This window comes from Ruditapes philippinarum, unplaced genomic scaffold (assembly GCF_026571515.1).
Source record: "Ruditapes philippinarum isolate M1 unplaced genomic scaffold, ASM2657151v2 ctg1892_1_1_1_1, whole genome shotgun sequence".
NCBI lineage: Eukaryota > Metazoa > Mollusca > Bivalvia > Venerida > Veneridae > Ruditapes > Ruditapes philippinarum.
Genome location: NW_026867047.1, coordinates 247785 through 263170, shown reverse-complemented (window position 1 = coordinate 263170; position 15386 = coordinate 247785). Strand labels below are relative to the sequence as shown.

Here is a 15386-nt window from a genome sequence, read left to right as displayed (position 1 = left end):
TCCACATACTCGTCCATAATTGCTCTGCACACCTGAAAATGTAAATAAAAATGCGATTTTAAAAGAAGAAATAATCATGTAAGCAAATAAAAACCGAATGTTGGAATAAATTGACCCTGACGCGAGATGTCTGAGTGAAACGGCTAACTTCATTCCAGGGTCAAGAGGTGTTCTGTATGTGGTATATTGTTTTGTTATTCTGGGACCCACTCGTTCAAGAATATCATCAAACATCTCAGGAGGCATCCTCATGAAGTTCGTAAATGACCGCTGGTCTTCTCTCCGCAGCTCCATCATAAGTTGATCGTAGAGACCAAACATTCGACGTCTCTCAGGACTCAGCCAAGCCTTTGACCACCACCTCCGCAGTCGCCTCCTTCTTCTCCTATTTTCATAAGCGACAATATCTACATTCGCATCCAACAGGTCAAGACGTGCCTGGATCACGGTCGCTTGATACTGCAGGCGGATATGTGGATCATTTACTCAAACCATCAAAGTTTCAGAAGGTCGTTAAACTTGAAATGCAGGAAAATATATGACAGTTATAACCAGGGAAACCTCGTTTTATTCATCATCAGTTTTGTGCGGTGGACCATCGATTCATGTCTGTTATTTATACGCCCCTTGTTCGTTATCGTCCGTTTAACATACGTTACATCCGCTGCATGTCCGTTAGTAGTCCTGCCGTGAATCAGGTCCACCGGACAAAACGGACTCGGACCTGCCAAGTACAGAATAAAGAACGTACGAGTAACGAACAAAACACATACCAGGGCATGGTTACCGTACATCTGACGGACAACTTTATCCGATGGTTTACGTGCCAAATTTTGAACAAACTTTTCTACGAACGGAACGAACACCGACGGACATCGCCGGACAAGAAGCGCAAACGCCGCATGATAAACGGAAAAGAAACGCATGCAAACGGACATGGACGGATTGAAAATTTTGTTATGCGTTGGACGTCCGTTAACGCTATACGGTGTAGTGTGACTGAAGCATTATTGGTACATGTATATAGTGTCTAAATATTTCTAAACTGTTTCACAACATGGTATCATTATAAAGAATAAAACATCTTGAATAATTTTCAATATTTTGTTATTTATACTTCAGAACAAAAGCTCTAAGCAAGGAGAAGAAACGGACGGACACACTCTTGTATCAGATGTTACCCCGCCAGGTGGCAGAACAATTGAAGCAGAACCAGGAAGTGACGACAGAGGAATTTGTGCACGCGACGATAATGTTCAGTGATATTGTTGGCTTTACACAGATTTCCTCAAGAAGTTCACCTCTCCAGGTACATGTAATATCCACAGAGATTAAAACATACCCATTTTTATTGGTACTTAGGTAACAGTGATGTATTTTTATTAGATGAAGGTAGGCGGGACCTGCGATGAAATGTTTCTTTATTGTATTGAATACAAATCTAATATTTTTTCAGAAATTACCTTTTATTGTTTACAACAACTTTCGGAATCTTTTAAAGGCACCTTATGCCTCAGAAACAAATATTTTTTCTTTCTTTAAAAAGGGCAAGCATGAGTTTTATAATGTTAAGATAAAGGTTTAAAGAATGTTAAATTCTTATCATCTGTCACTTGCCCCTCACCCCTGTGGGCTCGAATCCCGACAGGGACTTTTTTTTTTTCATGTGAGGAAGCTATCAAGTAAGTTTACGGAACATTAGTGGTTCTACTCGGGTACATGTACTCGTTCGTAACTGAAATAATGCAAGGAAGTGCACCTGAGGTCTTCCTCCACCAGTAAAGCTGGAACGTCGCCATATGACCTATAAGGTGTCGGTATGATGTAAACCCAATTAAGCAAACAAACTTAACACCTGGGGAAAATAACGCTGAATTTGAAATTATTTGACACAAAAAGTAACAAAAAATGCAAACAAACTAGTATTTTGACTTCCATGCAAGCTCTATAATAGTACTAATTGCCAATAACCAAACAGAAGCAAAGTACGATGAGTAACCTTTTGGAAACTATATAGCATATATATACTTTATTTCCCCCAGTTTTAAAGAGTACAATTTAATTTTCTATTTATAGATCGTTGAAATGTTGAACACCATTTATTCGTGTCTGGACGACAGGATAGAGCTATATGACGTATATAAAGTAGAAACGATTGGCGATGCTTATCTTGTTGTGTCAGGTAAATCTCATTTTTTTGAAACCTAATTCAAATAATCTTAAATGTTTTGACTGTTGAATATGACTGGCGTGAGCTTATCGGGAATAATCGGCGCAATCATCGTATATTTGAGCTTTCTTGGTATTTAAACATAATGTCCATTCTTTGGTACTTTTTTGTAAGTAATCTCAGAAATACTAAATATGGCTTCAGCCATTTATTTTTTGTTTCAGGCTCACGCATTTTTTCACTAAAAGGCAATACGTCGCTTTTCATTAAATGACACTAAGTCTTATGTGTGACATTGAAGATTCAATGATAACCGCCATATTAGCACAGCTTCAAATGTTTCTGAATTCAAAAATCTTACTACTGTATGTTAAATGTCGAATTTGTTTAAGCCGGGGTGTGGGGCATGGACAGTATCTTAGACCACCAGTCCCGTTCATATACAGACTAATTCAAACCGAGTAACATTTTCAATTTTGCTGGTTTGGACGTTCTTTAAAGATTTCCCTTTTCTATCATATAAATTACTTTTCTTTATTTTTATAAGACGTTACATAATTAAACAAAGTAAAAACATTCAATTTATCTAGGCGTTCCAAACCCAAACGGAAAACTGCACGCCTCTGAGATTGCCTCTCTTTCATTGGATATTCTGGAGCACGTGAACCGGATGGAGATTCCACACATACCCGGAACTTACGTCAGACTACGTATCGGCTGCCATAGTGGTCAGTACATGTACTACTTTTTTTCTAAGCATTCTAAAGTGTATTGACGAGTCATCTTTAACCACAACCAAAGAGTTTGTAACCTTCTAATCATAATCTGCAGATCACGGATTTTACATTTGCTTAGTCTTTGACGTAGAATTTCACCCTAAAAGGCGGCCTAAATTTGAAAAGTACCGATTGTTTCTCAAAACTGTCTTCAATAGCGTTTATCCAACTACATTTTATGGTTATTCTCGCTTACGAAAATAATTTCAAAAACTCAGCCAGTGGTACGCTATTAGAAAAACACGTTTTAAAGATGCATGCTATCAGATGAGCCAAAATTTTTCTAGAGAATCAAACTTGACAGAAATAAAAGTTTTGAAAAAAATTAAGAAAATTTAAAATCCAAAAAGTAATTTACACGTTATGTGCGATTAATGACTGATTTTGCAGTATTTATCACCTTATTTCTACTGCGTTACTAACGCAGTAAGGGCTACTTTTGCATATATGACCTCTTTCTGGTATTTAACATGGATTGTAAGTGCCCTTTTCAATGTACACTATACTTTCTTTGGTCACTTCGCAATATTTTACTTTGAAATACATTTTCAAAATTTTGATGAAAATTAGCATGAATATGGAGGTTTTGAACAACTATAGTTGGTCGTTCTACGCCCACTGTTTTTTTCTTACGTTATAAGTAATTATGCTTCATTCCTGCAGTTAATAACTTAACAAAGATTATTTAAAAACAAATTGAATTGCGTCTTTCCTCTCCAACCATCGAGACTAGAACTATGTAAACATTTTTTTTATCTCTTGGTCGAATCTTGAAAATTATGACAATTATTTCAGGTTCCGTGGTAGCAGGTGTGGTAGGAACTAAGATGCCACATTACTGTGTGTTCGGTGAAGCCGTCAATGTGGCGTCAAAAATGGAGGCTCTAGGAAAACGTATGTTTTTTGCGAAGTTTCTTATTTAATGTCATGAATATCAATGCATTTGTAACCATGCCAACAAAAGTAGAACTAGAAATATATTTTTAAAACTATATATCGAAACATATTTTGTCGAAACCGATTGGCTATATAGTGAATATGCATATGTGCTGTCGATTCGTTTATTCAGTTTTCTTTTCGCTTTTTGGTAATGGAAATCACTTACTCATGTTGTTATTATCAAACATTGAAAACAAATGCTTTTTAGTTGGGACGTAGTCCCAACTAGTGCACTTACAAACCCGAAATTTCCAACCATACAGGGTAACGCCCACTGCTGTGACGTTTCATAGCCACTCTATATGCTATATTGTATTCTAACATATCAACGTAAGCTGAATTCATAGTGATCACCCGACCATGACCGACGCATAACCGCCGCGAGTGAAAAATAGTGCTCTGAATTTCTGAAAACTTCGATTTATTGCGAACAGAAGAGGAGACAAGAAATTTATTTTTTGAAAATAATGTGCAATTGAGCTTGAATTACGGTATTAGAAACGTAGCGGATATAATTTGAAAGGTCACATAATTCTATGAATGGGACAGTAAATTAATTGGGTCATAGTGCTTGACGGCTTGCAATATTTAACTTACTCATCCGCCTTATCATCACATTTTTTTGTATTATATTCCAGAAATTTTTGAAAAAGACATTATTTATCGGATAAATTGTGTAGTTTATAATTGCAAAGTGGATATTGAAATAGAAATGTAGATCATCTATTCGTCTCTGAATTAGCCGATAATTAGGTTAAATGAATCCAACAACTTCCGGTATATTTTTTGACCTACTTCACGAGCATAATTATCAGCCTGTTAAGCTCATAAGGTAAGTTATAAAGCAAAATATGTTATGAATTTGATGAATAATAATATTAAGTTTATTTATTGATGCCAATTTGTTTCCGAGGACTAAAACTTTCGTAAAGAATTTCGAAGTAATTTGGAGATCTCGAGTCTTTCGTACCCAAGACATTTCGACCATACTTAGACTGCAAATCGACAGATTTTACAAATTGATATTACACAGATGTCTGCCTTTACAGGAAAACCGGCATATACGCCTACAATTTTTTTTGTCTTAATTGTCACGGCCGTTACGTCTCTACCAAATGGGGCACATTCTTAAATATTTCAGAATAATTTTATTTTGACCTTTATAAATTATTATATATATCTATTTAAAGTCTAGCCATTTCATTTTGGGTCATCTTTTTACAATTTGAATAATTATTCTGGAAAAACGAAGTGCGCAAATGATCTAAAGGTTTGTACAAAGATTAGTGTTCTAAACATTCATCAAATGGTACATTTATCTGGAAAAAATATTTCAGTCCCATCATGACAAAATACCTCAATGGAACCCCTTTAAATTGAATTACACTTTTTTTAAATGTATGGGTAAATTCCATTTTCAGTGGTTGAAATTTTTCCTCTTTTCTCATTAATCAAGCTATAGTTTCCCATTTATAAAGCCACAGGTTGTTTTGAAAGTTGAAAAAAAAATCACTGCCACCTTGATAATTGTTAACCTGAAAAATCTTCAGGCACTTAAAGGGATTTGAACCCCAGACCTCTTGATTACAAGGCAGACACACAACCATGTCGCGAAAATGTCAACACAACAGCAAGACTGTTGGAAATGATCTATACTTGTTCTCAATACATGGTTGAAGTAATTTATCAGTGTTAATTAGACATTTTATATGATTTAACAATTTTTGACACTACTGATATTCACATTTTTTTCACAAATCTACATGTAAAAAATAAATATCATAATAAAATGATAGAACATTTTCTATTTTAGTGGTAATACTGTGGAGTAATATGAAGAAATATTATTAATATTTTATTATCATAAATTTTTCAAATTTTAATTATGTCATTACATGCTGTACACAATCATATTATTGTGTGAACATATATATACATTGTATAGACACATATATACATTGTATATACACACACTAAGAGAGTAGTATTAGATGAATTTGAAAATGAAATCTCTAAATTCATATTTTCAGGGAAATAAAAGATCATTTACTTTAATATTCACTTGGAAAGGCTGGTACATGTAGCTAGAAAAAAAGTACAGTATAAGATTAAAGAAAGACTAGAAGATTATTACAAACAACAGGTACTTATATAATATTTAATGTATATTTCACAAACCAAGCTGTTTTCCAAAAAAAATTAATGAAAACAATATTTGACCTAGAGTCATAAGATTGACAGAACAGTGGCGTGTGGGGGCATCCGTGTCCTATGGACACATTTCTAGTTTCACTTATATACTATGTAGAAATTTTGTGGACGCAACTCCTCTTAAACCGGATGGCAGATTTTGCTTAAACTTACAGGGATGAACAACCTTCAGGTGTAGATGGTAGTAAAGGAAAGAATTTTTGCTGCGACCAAATTTTACAGAATTTTGGCCCTTTGTCGATTTTTTCACTATATACTATGTAGAAATTTTGTGAATGCAACTCCTCTTAAACCGGATGGCAGATTTTGCTTAAACTTCCAGGGATGAACAACCTTAATGTGTAGATGGTAGTAAAGAAAGAAATTTTTGCTGCAACCAAATTTAACAGAATTATGGCCCTTTTTTGATTTTTTCATTATATACTATGTAGAAATTTTGTGAACGCAACTCCTCTTAAACCGGATGGCAGATTTTGCTTAAACTTCCAGGGATGAACAACCTTAATGTGTAGATGGTAGTAAAGGAAGGAATTTTTGCTGCGACCAAATTATAGAGAATTATGGCCCTTTTTTGATTTTAGTTTTCAACTTGTGGCACATGTAGTCCAAAAAATATTTGACCTAGAGTCATAAGATTGACAGAACAGTGGCTTGTGGGGGCATCCCCGTGTCCTATGGACACATTTCTAGTTTTCTTCTTAGTGTGCCTTTATTGCTAAGATCTATTTAATTGACAGACTGTTTTTAAAGTTTGAAGGGATAATCTTTGAAACATTCAGATTGGTTATTAAACTAACCATTATTTACTTTATTTGTAGCCAATAAGTAATTATACCTTTAAATTGTATGCCGTCGAAACAAATTAATTGTATACTGTCTGAATTGTATACACACCAGTCTCTCACAACGCATTACTCACCCCAAATGAGGGTAAAAATAACTCTGACATAAAGAAGTCTGCGTAGGGATGACAATTTTATTAATAAAACACAATATATTGTTCATTGCTTTCAAGGGCTCATTGTTTTTCAGAGTTAAATATTGCAAGTGCAAATTTGATAGTTTGACGATTTCCGTTTTGTTCTATCACTTCGGTGTTAAAGCTGCCATGTAAAAGTAGTGCGTTCCATCATGCTTAGAGTGGTTTCACACAGGTCAGTAAGACCGGTGTACACAATGTACTGTCTGCACATATGTGTCAGAAAAAATATCACAAAAAAGGAATTTAGTATTACTATGAGTATTTATTAAAGAAATTGTATTTCAAATATATTTAAATAGTATTATTGAAAGTCATTTTGTATGACAGACACACAAATCTAGTGCTCTGCATTATAAATGTAAGAAGAGACAAATAAGATAAGCATTTTTTTGCAAATTATTGCACTTCATATAATTTTTATTGCTTTTTTTTAAGGTGGACATGTGTCACTGTCAAGCGAATGAAGATAAGCATCACACTCGGTGGGAATCTCAAGTTTCCAGATGTAGTGATCATAACTGTATAGGCACCATTAACACTTTGGACTAGTTGGAGTATTTTAGAGGGCTAGTCTGAACATTGTGTTGAAGGAAAATGTTAAAACTCGGATTTCCCGCTTAACCAATCATTACTTTACCTTATATTCAGTGCGGTAATGTAGGAAATGGTTACTTTATGGAACGGAGCTGTCAATTATTTTTAGTTTTTTAGCTTGTTAGCGTTATCGTCGGACAGTTGTGAAGTAAAGACATCGCAGTTTGACTGTATACAAGTTGCCTTAAAGAAAGTATGTCGAAATCTTAACAGTTATTCGTTGATTTTGTAGAAATTGACCAGAATTCACCTTTGTTTACACGCATCGCTTGGACGTCGAAAACGACATGCAATGACATTTCAGTGAAATTTGGAAACTTGCTCGTATTTTGGAGCATTTTGTAGGATTTCGATGAAGTAAAAAGTGTTTATGATAGGATACATTATTCCTAGAGACAACCACAAAAATAAAATAGTGATCTGGTGTATTTTTACCGAACAGTTCTTGTTTGTTTTGCATGATATTTTTCTCTCGTTAGGGACCTTTATTCTTTATATATAGTATTATGAGCGTATATGGGTAAATGTGGTATATAGTGCCTGTGGTTTTATCATGTATCTTAGCTTGCCTGGTGTAATGATAAGTAATAAACCTGAGAATTGAAACTATGAGAATAAATTGTTGTTATAAGTCCCCTTATATTTTCATTAAGAGGGGACTAAAGGCTGACCCATTTCTGTATGTCAATGAAAGCTGAATTTTGCTATAACTTAAATGGTACAAAAGTAAGGTTCATCATACTGGTATCTGATATAGAACTATACAGAGATTTAGCATGTTATTATAATTTATGCTCCTGAAAGGGAGGGAATAAAGTTGCGGTCTTAACCATCTGTCGGTATGGACTCAAGTAATATTATGGATAAATATCTGTGTTCATTCCATACAGACTTGTACTTTTGGGGAAAAAGGTTGCTCATGGGAGGAAAATATGTTTTTAATGGTGATTTTGAGATTTTAGTTGATAAAAACATAGTCTGTACTTAGGAAGACATTTGTCCTTCACACTCTTGTCCGAAATATGAATATAACTAGATATGTATTGAAGGGATTTTATGTAAACTTCCCAAAGTGATAGAGACTTTTAAGAGGAAGTGCAATGTTCAAGAAACATAACTCTACCTTGCTTCATGTTTTAATTATATCCCTTAAGTTAAAAATGCTTATTCCAAACTATCACTGAATCTACATCAACTTGAACGACTCGAATTTTCCAATGTGTCAAAGAACCATAACTCCATTCCTTAGTTTTTAGCTCACCTGTCACAAAGTGACAGGTCGAGCTTTTGTGATCCCTTTTCGTCCGGCCGTAAACTTTTACTTTAAATGACATCTCCTCATAAACCACTAAGCTAATTTCATCCAAACTTCACAAGAATGTTCCTTTGGCTGTCACCTTTAAAAATTGTGCAAAGAATTTAATTCCATGCTGAACTCTGGTTGCCATGGGAACCGAAAGAAAAAAACTTTAAATATCATCTTTAAAAAAACCCTAAGAGCTAGAGCTTAGATATTTGGCTTGAAACATCCTTTAGTGAGTGTCTACCAAGTTTGTTTAAATAAAAGCCCTGGGGTCAAAATTGGCCCCGCCCCAGGGGTCATTGATTTTCCCTATGTGCATATAGTAAAAACTTTATAAAATCTTCTTTTAAAGAACCCAAAGAGCTAGAGCTAAGATATTAAGCATGAAACATCATCTAATGAGTGTTTACCAAGTTTGTTCAAATAAAAATCGCGGGGTCAAAATTGGTCCTGCCCCAGGGGGTCATTAATTTTCTTTAAATTCATATAGTAAAAACTTAAAAAAATCTTCTTTTAAGGAACTAAAAGAGCTAGAGCTAAGATATTTTAGCATGAAATATCTTCTAGTGAGTGTTTACAAAGATTGTGAAAATAAAAGCCCTGGGGTCAAAATTGGTCCTGCCCCAGGGGGTCATTAATTTTCTTTAAATGCAAATAGTAAAAACTTAAAAAATCTTCTTTTAAAGAACCCAAAGAGCTAGAGCTAAGATATTTAGCATGAACATCTTCTAATGAGTGTCTACCAAGTTTGTTCAAATAAAAGCCCCGGGGTCAAAATTGGCCCTGCCCAAGGGGATCATTGATTTTCCCTATATGCATATAGTAAGAACTTCAAAAATCTTTTTTAAAGAACCCAAATAGCTAGAGTTTATATTATAAGTTGAAACATCTTCTAGTGAGTGTCTACAAAGTTTGTTCAAATAAAAGCCCTGGGGTCAAAACTGGCCCTGCTCCAGGGTTGTCATTGTTTTTAACAGTATGTGTTAGTAAAAACTTAAAAAATCTTCTTTAAAAAAACCCAATAAGCTAGAGCTTTGATGTTTAGCATGAATCATCTTCTTATGGATGTCTTCCAAGTTTGTTCAAATAAAAGCCCTTGGGTTAAAACTGGCCCTGCAGGGTGGGGGGGGTATATACAGGTGAGCAACCTCAGAGCCATCATGGCCCTCTTATTTAATTATCTACCTTTATTATACATGTACTTAATTATGCTTGTCCAGAGAAATACTGGAAAAAGAGTTGATGAAATTTGATTAAACTTTTACACAGCGAAAATAATCAAGTGAAAGAAAGTGTTTTTTCAAATAACCCTAATTTTTGTGTCGCCTTGAAAAGGTGACATATAGGGGTTACTTTTGTCGGTGTCGTTGTCGGCGTCCCGGAGCATAACTCAGTCACTATAAGTCTGATTGACTTCAAACTTGGTATGCATGCTTCTTTTAATAACCCGAAGTGCAGTGCACAAGGACCGGTACTCTGCAGTTCTTATTTTTTGAGTTATTGCCCTTTGTAAATTTTCATACTTTAATTTTGTCCGTGCCATTTCTCTTCAACTAAAAAAGCTATGGACTTGATACTTCATAGGATGATAGATCTCATTAAGAAGAAGTGCAGTGCACAAGAACCAGTACTCTGTACTTCCTAATTTTTGAGTTATTGCCCTTTGTTAATTTTCATACTTTATTTTTGTCCAGGCCATTTCTTCTAATGAATAAAAGCCATGGACTTGAAACTTCATAGGATGATAGGTCTCATTAAGAAGAAGTGCAGTGCATAAGAACTGTTACTCTGCATTCCTTATTTTTTGAGTTATTGCCCTTTGTTTATTTTCATACTTTAATTTTGTCCGGGCCATTTCTCCTTAAGTATAAAAGCTATGGACTTGAAACTTCATAGGATGATAGATCTCATTAAGAAGAAGTGCAGTGCACAAGAACTGGTACTCTGCATTTCTTATTTTTTGAGTTATTGCCCTTTGTTGATTTTCTTTCTTTATTTTTGTCCTGGTCATTTCTCCTCAAGTATGAAAGCTATGGACTTGAACCATCATAGAATGATAGATCTTATTGATAAGAAGTGCAGTGTTCAGAAACTGCTGCTCTGCACTTATTATTTTTTTAGTTATTGCCCTTTGTTATTTTTCATATTTCATTTTTGTCCTGGCCATTTCTCCTAAACTACATTGTTCACAAGGCGACACATCCGATTCGCGGAGTTCTAGTTTCTAGCTTAATTTTACAATTATCATCTCTTAAAATACATGTACAACAACTTTTAAAATAATGGTTGTCTGGAGTAAATCTTTTCAATGATATCACACTCAAACTAAATACAGTTGTAGAGACTATATAGTGAGCAGAAGTCTTTTGTCAAATAACCAAAATTCTACATTACTTAGTTTTTGAATTATCTCCGTATATATTTCATGATACTGTTCAGAGAGAGGATTAAAATATTGAAGGAATTTGATTGAAACTTAATAAACGTTATACAGTGAAAGAGATTAGCATGAGAATTGCAGTAAACAAAGGCCATTATAAGTTCTAATGACATGGTCACATTCATATAATGTGATGCAAAAAATATTGACCATTTGAGTGTTTACTTGATACTGATACAGAAAATTTGATATATATCACAATTGATTATTTTTTCATAGCTTTGTCTCCCTTTATAATGTCATGTGTTAAAATAGTCAAGCTTGCAGTTTCCTCTGGTAGCTCTAATTTCACTTGTTGCTCTTGTCAAAAAAGGCCAATAACGGTTTATGATGGACCTACACGTACATGTAACCTAAATATTATATTTAACATGTGTGTCATAGAATAATTGTATCATCTACTGTTCATTTACTGAATTGTGCACTTTATATTTATCAACCGGCAACACCCTTCACTCATTGAATTATCTGCCCCGAAATAGAAAAAATAGTTATTTGATCCTTCATACGTCCCAACTGCAGTGCCTTCAGCACTTTGATTTGTATTTAAATTAGTTGTCAATAAATAGAGGATGTTGAATAACTTTAGTTTTAATACTGAATTAATTGAATGAGTTGAAAAAATTTATATTATGCAGGCTCTGGCGAGCATGTTATAAAAGGCATTGTTCAGTACTGACCTTATCAAACTCGTGTATTAAAATTATAGTATGCGAGCCTCTAGCGAGCAAAATATTATTTTATTGAACAAGTTCAATAAATTAAGTAAATACCATTTACGAATATCATATTCTATTTATCACATATTCAAAATAAGCACTTTTAACAGTAAAAAAGAATCACTTTTTCATTAACGCGCTCATAGTGTTACGCTATCACTTTTATGGAGTTGCAAAAGCTGCACGGGTATGTGATAATAATTATTCTATTCAACTATGCAAATGACGTAACGTCATAATATATACCTTACCTGACATTAAATCTGCACGGGTGTGTGATAAATATTTTTCTCACTAACATTTTTCAGCTTGTAAAATACATCTGAGCGAAACTACAGCTAACATTCTAACAGAACTTGGTGGTTTTGTACTTCGTCAGAGGGAAAACTTTCAAGAAAAGGTTTGCACTTTATAAAAAGAAATATTTCTAACCAATACCCTCTCTTAACCTAATTTATAAAAAAGACGTGTCCAGTTTTGAGTTTTGAATACTGTCCAGAAATCTGATCAAACTATTTGGATGAGCATTCTGCATGTATATTATAGCTGGTATCAAATCCTTGTAGATTCTCAATTCCGACGTTAAAGGGACTCCACTGACGTTTTTTTCCCATCTCCGATTTTTTCCCATCTCCGAACTGTTTTTTGTAGATTAATGTTTTATTTGAAGAAGGTCCAAGCCAAACAATTGTGTGCAAAATTTCAGTTCACTCGCACACTCCGTTTGTCCAGAACAATTATTCTAATTGTGTAAAATGACTCAAAATTGAAAAGCGTTGCAACGCTTTTCACACTTATCCGACAAAGAGTAGCAGAAAAATACTAAGTATATTTCTTAATCATCTTTTGCATATCTATTTGTTTTAAGAGCCACAGCTGATTTATGTAACAAATTCAACTTTTATGTTTTATGTTTTTGAACCTCAATGGAGATCCTTTAAGGCATCTTATCTCTTGATCAATGATAAAAAAACAGGCCATGTACATGTATATGAAACTCTTGCAAGTACACTAGCTACATAATCATTAAGAACAACCGGCTAAGACCATCAAATAATTTTTTTAATATTGCTTCGAAAGACAAGAAACTGGGTCTTGTATGTCAGCAAGAAAAAATAGAACATTTCAAAATTTCAAATTAAATTAAATTCTAACGAAACAGATACTTATTTACTTACTTTATGTAAACCAACATGGGTTTGCGACCAGCATAGATCCAGACCAGCCTGCGCATCCGCGCAGTCTGATCAGGATCCATGCTGTTCGCTTACAAACCCTATTACAAGTAGAGAAACTGATAGCGAACAGCATGGATCCTGATCAGACTGCGCGGATGCGCAGGCTGGTCTGGATCCATGCTTGTCGCAAACCCATTATGTTGGTTTTGTTGTGACACGGGTCATATTCTACACATGTGACCAGTGCTTATTAAAAACAGTCGGTACTTCTGTATGATCTGATCATAGTCTGCTCTGCTCGGTATTCAGTTAGTCAGTACTTATTTTGAAGAAAGTTTTCTTAAAATAATTAATGGTTTTGTCCACTATGAACGATGGATAAGTCCATTTATGGTGTTTCGGCTGTAAATGCTTATTTATGATGAGTTCAAGTTATGTAGTATTATAAGTATGATAAAAATGCACAAGGAACATATTTTAATTTACATCTTTAAATACAGGAACAATAACACTTTATTTTTTTTTTCAATTTTTATTTTCAGAACGACCATGACTTGATGATGGCTTTTAAGGGTAACGTACGCACGTATTGGCTTATCAGTAAGGAAGGATTCGCGCCTTTGGACTCGGACCATTCGGTTCAAGACCTTGCCGAACCTGAAAAAGTGTAGGTATGACTTATATAAAAGTATCGGTCTGGGGAAAATCAGGTTGGGTTTGAACGTCAGTGAAGGGACCAGTAAATAAACGCGCCTGGCCACCCTGCGAGTGCATGCAGTATGCAATGAAATACTGATACCCTTTATTGAGTGCTTTTCATAAAACAGTAAAATATATTTTGCCGTGATTCTGAGGGTAAACTACAAAAATTACCGTCTCAAATTTTTCGTAAATAACACAACACCTAACCTCTAAACTATTTAGGAAATAGATCTATTCTATATTGATGCACACAAAATCTATTTCGAAATTAGTTGTGGATTATTTTACAATGATCTTTATGTCTCTTTGAATTTTTCAGTTTGGAAGTCGGCACCGGTGGACAGGATGAACAAGAAATTGTCACGCCTGGGAGCATTCAATGATAGGAACATATATTGATGATGTCAGAACGAACAATAATATTTTGCGCATGCGCTGCTAATTTATATCATGAGTCCTGTCATTTATTTATGAATTAGTTTCTTTTTTAATATATATTTCTGTAACAGTTTGTATGATCTTCATCGTGATTACAGTAAGTTTTTTTGAATGTCTGAAGTGCGATCTTTATCACCGATCATAGAAAATACTGTTCAAAAGCGATATTGAAAAGGTAGGAATATAACTAGTGTCTTAAATTTATCTATATTTAACATTCTTGAAACGTTATTCATTAAAACCTATTAAATTAAATTCTGAAAATTTAAAGCTATAGATCTATTCAACATAATTATCATAACACAAAGACAGTGTATAAACGAAATCACTGTACCCTGTCTTGCGAGCAGATAGTTTACAATTTGAAATGTGTATCCTGTCGTGCGATTACAAGAACGTACTTCTTCCGATCACTGTACTTTACTTTGGAGCACATACATTTTAACTTGCAACTTTCTTACGATAACAGAAAAATGACTTTTTTACATTGTATATACTGTCCAAAATGAAATATCCACTTTCTATTTATGTCATCATGCATGACGTCATCAGCAGACTACTGCAAAGTTTCTGTCTAGCGCACACTTCTATGGAACACGAAGTGGAATATAATTAAGAATTAGCTAGTAAGATTTTGATATATTTCATTGTGAATGAATTATGCATTTTTCTTTTATTTTTCTGTATAATTCGCAGAGAAGTAACTTTAATGGACCTTTACAGATTTTATTTTTTTTACACACACTTATTTTTTGTCTTGTTTTGTTTTATCCATATTTCATTTCATTTTACATTTATTAAGGTAATAGATTTGGCGATTTTCATTTTCACGCTCTTTATAAAAAGACGACTCATAAAATGAATAAAAATATCGACAAGAGTACTGAAAACAACAACAACAACAACAACAACAACAAACAACATATTTTCAATA

General features: G+C 34.1%; 1 protein-coding gene and 1 long non-coding RNA gene across 2 annotated transcripts in view; both read left to right on the top strand.

Annotated features, from left to right (window-relative positions):
- The window catches only part of LOC132734626 (uncharacterized), a 29978-nt gene extending 14937 nt beyond the window's left edge, over positions 1 to 15041 (top strand). The window contains exons 8-14 of the mRNA XM_060721418.1: positions 1123 to 1309; positions 2077 to 2182; positions 2761 to 2898; positions 3742 to 3840; positions 12443 to 12534; positions 13855 to 13979; positions 14334 to 15041. Of these exons, the coding sequence (XP_060577401.1) occupies positions 1123 to 1309; positions 2077 to 2182; positions 2761 to 2898; positions 3742 to 3840; positions 12443 to 12534; positions 13855 to 13979; positions 14334 to 14397 (811 nt within the window). The 3' untranslated portion in view covers positions 14398 to 15041. The remainder of the gene's footprint in view (positions 1 to 1122; positions 1310 to 2076; positions 2183 to 2760; positions 2899 to 3741; positions 3841 to 12442; positions 12535 to 13854; positions 13980 to 14333) is intronic.
- Positions 4607 to 8281, top strand: LOC132734622 (uncharacterized). Its single transcript, XR_009626348.1, has 3 exons — positions 4607 to 4717; positions 5916 to 6028; positions 7514 to 8281. It is a non-coding gene; the product is annotated as an uncharacterized LOC132734622 (long non-coding RNA).
- Positions 15042 to 15386: the final 345 nt, after the last annotated feature.